Source organism: Neomonachus schauinslandi, chromosome 10, assembly GCF_002201575.2.
Source record: "Neomonachus schauinslandi chromosome 10, ASM220157v2, whole genome shotgun sequence".
Taxonomy (NCBI): domain Eukaryota; kingdom Metazoa; phylum Chordata; class Mammalia; order Carnivora; family Phocidae; genus Neomonachus; species Neomonachus schauinslandi.
In genome coordinates, this window is record NC_058412.1 from 51,104,415 (window position 1) to 51,114,778 (window position 10,364).

General features: G+C 45.1%; 1 protein-coding gene across 1 annotated transcript in view; it reads left to right on the top strand.

The window, feature by feature from the left end:
- Nucleotides 1-4,372, top strand: part of PAIP2B (poly(A) binding protein interacting protein 2B) — a 29,468-nt gene extending 25,096 nt beyond the window's left edge. The window contains exons 2-4 of the mRNA XM_021699095.1: nucleotides 511-659; nucleotides 2,620-2,796; nucleotides 3,699-4,372. Of these exons, the coding sequence (XP_021554770.1) occupies nucleotides 522-659; nucleotides 2,620-2,796; nucleotides 3,699-3,755 (372 nt within the window). The 5' untranslated portion in view covers nucleotides 511-521 and the 3' untranslated portion in view covers nucleotides 3,756-4,372. The remainder of the gene's footprint in view (nucleotides 1-510; nucleotides 660-2,619; nucleotides 2,797-3,698) is intronic.
- The last annotated feature ends 5,992 nt before the right edge of the window (nucleotides 4,373-10,364 follow it).

A 10,364-nucleotide genomic window follows, 5' to 3' on the forward strand; every position in this document is an offset into this window, starting at 1 on the left:
GTTAAGCATCTGCCTTCAGCTCAGGTCGTGATCTCAGGGTCCTGAGATCCAGTCCCACGTTGGGCTCCCTGCTCAGTGGGAAGCCTCTTCTCCTTCTCCCACTCCCCCTGCTTGTGTTCCCTCTCTCACTGTCTCTCTCTGTCAAATAAATAAAATCTTAAAAAAAAAAACAAAAAACGCATTTCCTCTACCTATTTAAACATTAAGGAAGCTGTGTGACCTTGATTAGGTTCTTAGAACCTGCAAAAAATGGACTTGAAAAGATCTCCCCCTCCCACTTGCCTAGAAAGGCTAACTGAGCCTAGACATTTTTTTTCTTTTAACTCTTTAAGAATTCTACATCTGTATAGTTGATAACTGCAGAATATGGTTAGTTTTCTAACAGTTACAGACTAATAGTTTCTGTTCATCTATAGGTAATAACTTTGACTTAGAACTTTAGAAGCTTCTGGAAGAATCTGGTTGTTCTAGGTTTTCATTCCCTTGATCCTTTCTTTTGCTTCTGTTTAGGTTCTGTCATAATGAATGGATCCAGTGTAGCAAATACATCACCTAATGTAAAATCCAAGGAAGATCAGGGATTAAATGGGCACGATGAGAAGGAAAACCCATTTGCAGAATACATGTGGATGGAGAATGAAGAAGATTTCAACAGACAGGTAAAAAAAGAAGTGGAAGGCTAAGATGCGTGTAACTCAACAGCTATAATATTTTACCATCCATCTATAACAAAAGAAATGGGTTTATCAGCTTGAGAATAATTCAAAAATGCATGGAGGCCTGTCTGGGCTCACCCAAGAAGCCTCTTCAGCTGGTAAGACACCAGAGTAGGGTACTTCGGAGGAAGATACTGACACTTTGCCACACATTGATTGCAAGAGGATCTCATGCCATGGCGATGTGGTATAGACTTCAAGGGTATAAACAGCAGCTGTGTGCAGATGGGCCAGCCTGGCATGCTCCCCACGTGGGGACGCAGGCACTGGCAGAACGTACGTCTGAGATGGAGAAGTGTGTTAGGTGGGGAAAGGCTAGACCTTTTGAACAAAGACTCAGCAGTAATCCATTGTCTTGTATCCCCGTGACATTAATAGCTCAAGGTAGGCATTCTAGGTAGACAGTGATTCTGCAACCACACGCTTCTCCGATGGTGTTGCTCCAGCCCGGCCAGGGCATTGATCAGCTGAGTAGCTGAAGGATAACTGGAAGTCCAGCCACTGGGAAAGGGGGAGAGGTAAAGACCAAGGAAGGGACTCCTTTTGACCAAGTGATGCCAAAGTGTTCACATCGCTTCGGGAAGACATTACATGATGAATAGTTACGTGGCCATCGCCGGCATGGAGACAGGAAATGCCGTTTTAACTGAACAGCCTGGTACTCTGGGAACAAGGAAACAAGTTTAGTGGGCAGCCGGCAGTCCCCCCTGCCCCCAGTCAGCTCACTGTGTCATGATTTGTGGGACTAGCACATAGATCATGCTTGCAGTCACATCCCTGTACCCGGGTAACCATTTCTGTGTACCTGTGAATGAGGGTAGATTTACTAAGGAGGAGCACACTGTCATGCTCTCGGGTAGAGGCAAGGCAGATCTTGAGCAGTCATGTTAAATCTTACGGCTTGGAAATATTTTGTGGTGGTTGTTACTTGAAGTACTTCGTAACTATCTAATTTACTTGAGATCGGTGTGGCTAATTTTAATGTTGAAGACTATTTTTACGTCTTGTGCTGCTGGTGACTTTTGAATTCATGAATAAGTGTATGGGCTAGTTTGGGTGATTATTTTTGCTTGACTTCCCCTTGATGGTGGTGCTAGTGAGCTATGAATCGGTCGCCACTAGCCCGCAGGAAAGGGATGGCCAAATGTGAGGCCCAGGGCCTGTTAAAACCACACTTAATCTGCAGACTGGACCGTTCTCTTTACTAAGAGTTAATGATGTCTGCAAAGAGGTGTAAAATATCCTAGATACATAGTGCGTTAGTTTAGGGCCATCTTTAAGAAATACAAAATTGTTTAAATATTCATATTTTTCCTTGTTTTGAAAGGATACCTACATTGATGACATCATTTTCTATTGGTTTGCCAAAAAGTGTTCTTTATATCTTTCTAAGGTTCTGAAAGTATTTTTCTCCTTTAGGGGCCTCATTACCAGAAAAGAGGGCCAGAAGCTGAGAGTTGGTTTTGATTTAATCTCCACTATCCAGGTAGTGGTCTAGTTATGTAATCCCTGTACCTTTTTCATACTTGTAAAATGGGAAATTTAAGAAGAGTTGCTTAACAAGACTGAGAAAAGAGTCTCAAGCTTTAAAATGATTTTCTGTAAGTGCCATCTGGATGGATGGAACATGTCTGTGTCATGCAGAGATGTCGGAAGAGATGTGAAGGCCTGGACTTTCTACTCTTCTGAATAACTGTTTCCTTAGTCTTATTGTTGATGGAATTTGGTTGAAAAAACTAAAACTTGTATTTTCTCTAGCCAGTCATTCGAAGCGTCTTAATTCTTAGTAGACAAGATGGTTCTCAACTGCTGACTAATACCCTCCAAAAGAGAGAGGTCGAAAACTGGGAGGGGTGAGTCGTACTGGGATGGTAAGTGTGAGCTCCTCACCTTGGCTTGCTAGGTGGAGGAGGAGCTGCAGGAGCAAGACTTCTTAGACCGCTGCTTCCAGGAGATGCTGGATGAAGAAGACCAGGACTGGTTCATCCCCTCCCGGGACCTGCCTCAGGCCATGGGACAGTTGCAGCAGCAGTTAAATGGACTGTCCGTCAGCGATGGTCACGAGTCTGAAGATATTTTGGTAAGAGCCGTACATAGTTGCACAGGAGACATAGTGAAAAGAATGTGGGATTTGGAGTGACAGACTTTTTTTCTGGCCCTGCCACCTTGGGCAAGCCTCTGGCCCCTGTCTCTTCACCCATCATCCCATGGGCTTTGATAAGAGGGTGCTTTGGAGACACGTTGCACACAGCATTGTGAAAACATTCTTGTGGCAGCATCTCTGGCTTTCATTTCCCCCAGGGGGCCTTTCAGAGTAGAACTGGGATTAGGGATAAGAATTTGAACGCAAAAGAGGTTTGGTTTCAAATGATCACTTGCTGTTGTTCTTTCCTTTTACTATTCCTCAAATCTGTATTTATAGTTTTGAATGATGCAGTTTTGGAAGGAACATACTTCTAAGAGGCCATTTTCCACTTAAAGTTAAAAGACTGGATAAACCAATTTCCTGCCTTTCATGTTTACTTACAGTCAGAACTCTGTGAGTGACTTAGTTCTCACAGAACTCATGTTCCAAATGACTGTGCCCTGCGGTTTGCTCAGGTTTTGGACGTTCACAAGAGGGTAGATAACCAAAGAGACTACAGCGAGGTGGAAAATAAAGGGATGGTGGTCACCAAACCGCTTTGGTGGAATACTCGGATTTTCATCGAGTTAAGGTCCTCAGTGAACTGAAAAATTATTTTTGCAGTCAAACTTGCAAGTCTCTAATGAAAGCATCATGAAGAGAACAGGAGTCCAAAGCAGGAGGAGAAAATGAGGTTGGCCAAGGCTTAGTATGTCAGGAGCCATTGAGAGCAGCCCAGCAATAGCAGCTGGAGCTTTTTTCCTTCTTGGTGGCTGAGAGGAAGGTACTGGTAATAGTGGAAGCAGGAGAAAACAACTTTTAAAGTGGGATTTATTATCTCTTGGTTCTTATTTCAGAGCAAAAGTAATCTGAACCCGGATGCCAAGGAATTTATTCCAGGAGTGAAGTACTGAGCTGACAGAAAGCTTTGAGGAGAACTTGTATGTCCCCACACCTGGGGACAGTGCTGCACAAAGAGGCGGAGCTGAAGAAGGGGGTGGGGCGGGCTAGGGGTGCACAGTGGGGAAGGGGGATAGTGGTTTAACTTGACACTGTGACTGGAGTAACTAATGAGCTCAGTCTTACTCTACAAGCCTCTGAGTCTCTGAGTATTTCTCTTTTGTTCTACTGACTTTGGTTTGGAGCAGTTTCCTATTATTATTGTTATTATTATTATTATTATTATTATTAGTTTTTTGAGTTAAGGAAATTGCAGTCTTTTTTTCACTTCATCAGGAATGTTCTGCTGTGTGTGTTTAAACAAAATAAGCTGACCAAGAAAATCTGGGTGTTTAAGAATGCCCTTCTCACCCTACTGTACACTTACCAAGGGCAGTGAACACTTGGAGAACTATTTATTGAGTCTGTTAAGCTGGATGACAAGAGGGACGAATGGAAGAAGGAGGTGTTGCAAATCAGGGTTCACAGCCCAGCTCCCCTGACCCCCCGGGGCTTTCCTGTGATGAAGCAGATTACCATGGCCTGCCAAGCCCACGTGTCCTTGCCTGGAACCCCATTCAAGAAAACACAGACTTCAGGACTGGTTTATGGTAATTCTTCTGATGGTTAATGAAGGTTGTAAACCAGCAGGGGAGGGCTGTGCCAGTGATTGTCATTTGGGTCACTCAGTCACTGCTGCTCTGTTCTTAAGTCTCTGCTTACAGCTACCATCAAACTCATTTTTCATTATTTACGAGGTAAGAGAGCTCTAGGGTGGGTTTGTCACTTTGTCCCTCATGGCATCTAGTCCCCTATCTCCTTTCCACTCCAACCCTACTGTTTGTAAGAAGAGATATTGTTACCAGAGGGGAAGGAGAGGTATGCTGTGCTGGCCCTCAGCTTCAGTCTGGAGTAGTCAACCTTGAATCCTGTTAATTGTGTCTTAAGAGTATTTTGGCAATTTTTTGCCAGCCCCATGAAGACTTGGTCCTCCTGGTATCTTCCCTTAGTAAATTATTCCCAATAATTTTTCCCACATAAACATATTTTTCAGGATACCAGCGAGAAGCTCAGCTCACAATTTGGATGCTTCTCCCCACCTTACAGATTTATGCAAAAGAACTCAAAAAAAAAAAAAAGCCTGGGAGAGTGAGTCTTGCTTGACCCATGTGACCATGTGACCCAGCGGGATAGTTTCAGCAATTATAAAATTTTGCTGTTCCCACATATCCAGCTTTACGAGTTTTCTAGGTTGGGCTCTTTGGGTATGTTCCTTTTGTTTTTCCTGACTATAAATCAAAGGGGTTTTTTTGTTGATACTCATAAGGGATTAAACTGGGCACCAGAAGCGCCTTTGTGTGATAAAGATGTAGGTGGCAGAGTCAGGTCTAAAGGAGAACGTGTGTAGTCCCGGCCATCCTCCTAGGATGAGGACTTGCAGAGGCCTGAGGGGGACACAGCAGCTTCTGTATGACTGCTCCTGTGTTGTGTGACAGGCCTATCAGGAAAAGGCCACGTAATGAAATAAAGTCTGTGTAAATTCAGTATGTGGATATGGGACAGAGGTTGGAAGGAAAGGACCAGTGTCTAGAAAGCTTAGTAATTTCTCCCTTTTCTTAGGTGCTCCCCTTGTTGACTTTCTGAACAGCAACAGGCTAATGTCAGATTTAAAGTACGAACCCACATCTTTTCCTCATTTGAGTCTATAGGATGGCATCATTTAAAGAATGGCCTTCCCCGTTAGGTCACATGACAGGAGAGTAGCGTAAGGAGCTTGTATTGCCAGGCGTGCACATTAATACCCAAAGGCCCAAAGCCTCTACCTCAAGAGAATGGAACACTTAACTCGTTTCCAGGGACGGCTGTGAATAAAGAACCCTCTTTATTGCACCTTCAGCTTTCAACTGGGGTCGTTGCCTCTAATAGGGAGAGGGCCTTGGAAGTGCAGGAAAAGAGAGGTCTGTGTGCCCCAGGGCGCCGTTTCCTCCTTCAGTCTCCATTACCTTGTCCAAGCTCAGAGTCCTGAAGGCTGCCGGCAATATATTGAGACTGCAGAAAGAGCCATTTTCTAGAGCGTGGGCTTCTCCCTCAGAAAGAAACAATGGATTCTAGTGTGGCTCCCAGTCTGGAAAGTCCTGTAGGGATCCGGATGGAGCCGTTTCTTCATCCTGAAGAAGCTTGCTGTCCTGACCAGGATGGCTGAGATGTTGGGAGCAGTGCAAAGGGCTTGTCTGTCTGCTGTGGGGTTCCGTTTTGGATGTCGGACTTCAGCACCGTTTCACAAGGCAGATTTGGTCGGGAGTAAGAGAGCTTCCTGCCAGATGAGCAGTGGAACCTGAGGGCTGGACTTTCCAGTCCCATTCAGACATGAGAGTCTGAGGACTCCCGGAGCAGGAAGCAGCTAGCAGCACGACCCTGTTCTTAGCGAGTCGGCTTGTGCTGCAGTTTCTCTCCGTAGCCCAGCTCTTTTCTCCGTCGTTTGGGTGTTGGGAGGCGGGAGCACAATTGTCACCCAGATCATAGGCTCAGCTAGAGAGTTTGCCAGCTCCTTATTAGAAAATGCGTGCGGGTCTTGTTGGACCTTCGCTGGGGAAAGGCTGGGGCCCCTGTCTCCGACCTTTCCTCGTAGGAACCGATCTGGGCGCATGCCCACCTGCACCTTGACCGGCGAGGCAGGTATTTATAAGTTGTTATTTTGACGTTGAATTTGAGCCACTAACTCTGTTTAAACTTGTTCCATCGGCAACTGGAAGCTTGAGAATGTGTAGAGCAATGATGGAGTGTGTGTTTGCAGCGAGTGCCAGTTCTGGCTGGGCCCGGTGTGAGCTCATCCGTGACTGGTTTCTGAGTTTTGTGATTGTTGGACTCTAAAACTCCGAGGTGAAAACTATTTTATCTCTTGGCTCTTCAAGAAAAAAAAACAAGTCAAGGAAATGCCTTTTCAGTTTCTCCAGGTCTTTGAACGACAGCAGAGAACTTGACAGCTACCGCCCAGGCCTGAGCACCTGCAGCTGTGGGGCTCTGCGCGTTCCGACTGCGGCAGCAGACTCCTGGGGCCGAGTATGGTCAAACCAAAACAGATTGTAAGGCAGGGGCTGGACTTTTGCAGCGCCTTTAGTTTTCAAAGTCAAAACAGCTGGAGTCTCTAAGGTTACAATGCTAACTATGGCTTAAAAAAAATGCTTTTAGTAAACTACTAAGCAGGACTTTTTCGATTGTGTATTGTCCTAGTGTCAGTTTTGTCTTGATTTTGGAGAGGCTAGGGAGTAAGGAGGTCATTACAATACTCTGGCAGTTATACGTCAGAGAGGAAAGTTGTGTGAAGGAGCTAAAGGAAACCGTGGACTGAATCCTCTCGTGTTAGTGCGGCTGCAGACCCCGTGTAGAAACATCAGGTGCCCCAGAATCGACCCTGATGTGATCAGAGAGGACAGGCGTTCTTCGATAAGGGTCCCAGCATCAAGGTTAATAATGGTTCTTGGTTTAGGTGACGTTTAGGTATGGGGACGAGCGCATACCTCACAAATTTGACCAAGATTTGGGGATGGCCACCTACTGGGGAAGACTGTGTATCCCAGCCCCTCTCCCGGGACATGATGCATTCGTTTGGGAAATGAGTGGAGAAAACAGGAGGACTGACCCAGTTCTGGTGGGCACTGGGAAACTCTAAGCTATTTACTAGAAAATAGTACAGTGTTTTCCTGTGTAACTCGACACTAAGTGATAATCCTGCCCTATTGATTGAGCCTTCAGAAATGTTTAATGCAGGGATTTTTTTTTTAAAACAACTTTATTGAGGCATATTTTACATATAAAATTCACCCATTTCAAGTGTACATTTCAGTTATTTTAGTAAGTTTCCTGAATGGTGAGGCCATAACCATACTCAGTTTTAGACGTTTTCCATCCCACCCCATGAGATCCTTCGTGTCCATTTACATGATAATCCTGTTCCCAGCTCTGGGCAACCACTTATCTTTCTGTCTCTACAAATTTGCCTTTTCTGGGCATCATATCAATGGAATCCTACAAACTGTGGTCTCTTGTAGCTAGCTTTTTCCCTTAGCATATTTTTGAGTTTCATCCATGAGGCCTAACTTGTGTTGGTAGTTTGTTCTTTTAGAGCACTCAGTAGTATTCCATTGATGGATATGCCACATTTTGTCAGCAGGGAATCTTGTAAACTTGGATTTCAGCCTCCTGTGGTCTAAATAGAACCCTCGGAGCACAGGACTCCTGGGCAAGCTGCTGCGCGTAGCACGTGAACTGCTTATCAGAACCAGCTTTGCCATCAGGACCTCCACACGAGGAGCCTAAACTGCTGCAGAAATTTTTATAACTTTGCAACTTTTTTATAAGGAACTTTTGTGCTGTCTACACATCAGGACTTTTGAAGCATCTGATAATTTAATGAATGTGTTTTGAGTGGACACAAAAGCAAAACCATCTGTACTCTGTTGGATATTTTATCCTCCCGAACTGGATGGAGGGGAATCGCCGAACTTTGAATACAGTATTGTCTCCGTTACAAAGTTGAATGTGTATTAAAGATTGTGCTGCCTTTGTTGGATGGATCTGGAGAGAACGACAGCCAGCAGAGGAGGTCGAGAGGAGAAAGGGAGTGCAGCCTGAGGAATGAGAAGCCCCCGGGGGTCTGTGCGTGGCTTACCCGTTCGCTGGTGTGGATGGCAGAGTGCGGATGGGTGCCCCGCAGCAGCTTCGCACCTCCAGCGGGCCTACGTCTTGACTTTCACCTTTGATCCCTGTTTCACAAGTGTTTAAGAGCTGTTTTTGTTCCTTTTCTCTCCTCTAAGTACACATTATGTGGTAGTTATTAATATGTCTTTGGGGGAGGGGCAGGGCTTTAAAATCGAAGAAAATGATTTTCATAAAAATATCAAAAATGGGGAAAAAGTTACTTTTTAAAAATTTTGCTATACAAACCAAATGGCAGCTGTGGAAAAATCTCAATAAAACAAGAATAAAATGCATTTACTTGCCGGCAGTCGTACTGTTTTTCCTAAGGCTGGGTGATTATATATCATCGTACAGGGAATGTATGTGTGGTGTGTATTTGTGAGAGATAAAAAAAAATGATTTATTTGGGGGGGGCAGAGGGAGAGAGGGAGAGAGAATCTCAAGCAGACTCCCTGCTGAGCGCGGAGCCCAACACAGGGCTTGATGTCACAACCCAGAGATCATGACCTGAGCCAAAAGCAAGAGACACTTAACCGACTGGGCCACCCAGGTGCCCCTTGTGAGATTTGTCTTAAGATGGACCATGGTTTCAGCTGCATCATCTTCCATTCTAAATACTGTTACAAAGTAGCAAAAGCATTGGATTTGGAAGTCGCAGACCTGAGTGAATCCCACCTCCAGCACTTTTAGTGCCTCCAGCCTGCGCCTCTATAAAGACGCGACACCTCCCTCCTAGGACTGCTGTGAAAATTAGACTGAATTTAATTTCAAAATACTGCCTGGCACAGGGAAGGTGCTTAATAACATAGAGGCAGTAATGTGCACAGTAATGTGTACAGCTTTTTTTTTTTTTTTTTAAGATTTTATTTTATTTATTTGACAGAGAGAGAGAGACAGCTAGAGAGGGAACACAAGCAGGGGGAGTGGGAGAGGGAGAAGCAGGCTCCTGGCCGAGCAGGCAGCCCGATGCGGGGCTCGATCCCAGGACCCTGGGATCATGACCTGAGCTGAAGGCATCCTGGGATCATGACCTGAGCCGAAGGCAGACGCTTAACGACTGAGCCACCCAGGCGCCCCATGTGTACAGCTTTGAACAAAGGTGGTAACAGGAAATCCTTGGACTGAAAAGGAAATTGGATAGCTGTTATCTTCCTGCCTCAGGGGAAAGCTGACTCCGATCTAGAAAACAAGTAAAGGCTCTGAATCTGCCTTTCAACTACTCAAGTTTGAGAGCCTGCTAGGGACCAAGCACTGTCTGTTCTAGGTACCCGGGCTAGTGGGTTAACAAGCAGACATGGTCCATTCTGTTGTGGGGGTGTTTGGTAATTCACAGTTATTCAGTTTACACCTAGCTTGAACCTCCCAGTGATTCTCCGAGGGGCTGTATCATGTGGCAAAAGATCATGGGACCAGACCATGGCCTCTGGGTTTTGAGTGCAGTTATTTCTTTGTTGCCTTCCTAAAACTGGGGTGGGGGTGGGGGGGTGGGAAGAAGATCTGAGCAGACTTGCCTGTGTATAGCTTCCTGAGATACTATAGTTATGTATACACAGGGCCTGAGCTATTCACATCCTTGAAGATGTGAATGTTATATTCATTCATTTAAAACATTTCATTAAACTTACTTGAAGTAGAATACATTACAGAAAAGCAGATACTGTAAACATGCAGTTCCATAAATTCTTAACAACTTCTCAGTTGGTATAAGGGGTAAGGGTGTACTCATTTTTAATCCTCAGAGCACCCATCAGCCAGCCATAAGACATTCAGGGTTTGCTGAATGAACGTGACAGAGGAGGCTGTGCCGGTCATGAAATCGCACAGGTAGGTTAAAGCAGCATTGGCTTCATTTGAGTCCAGTTCTTGTTCTAAGCTCTTGCCTTGTC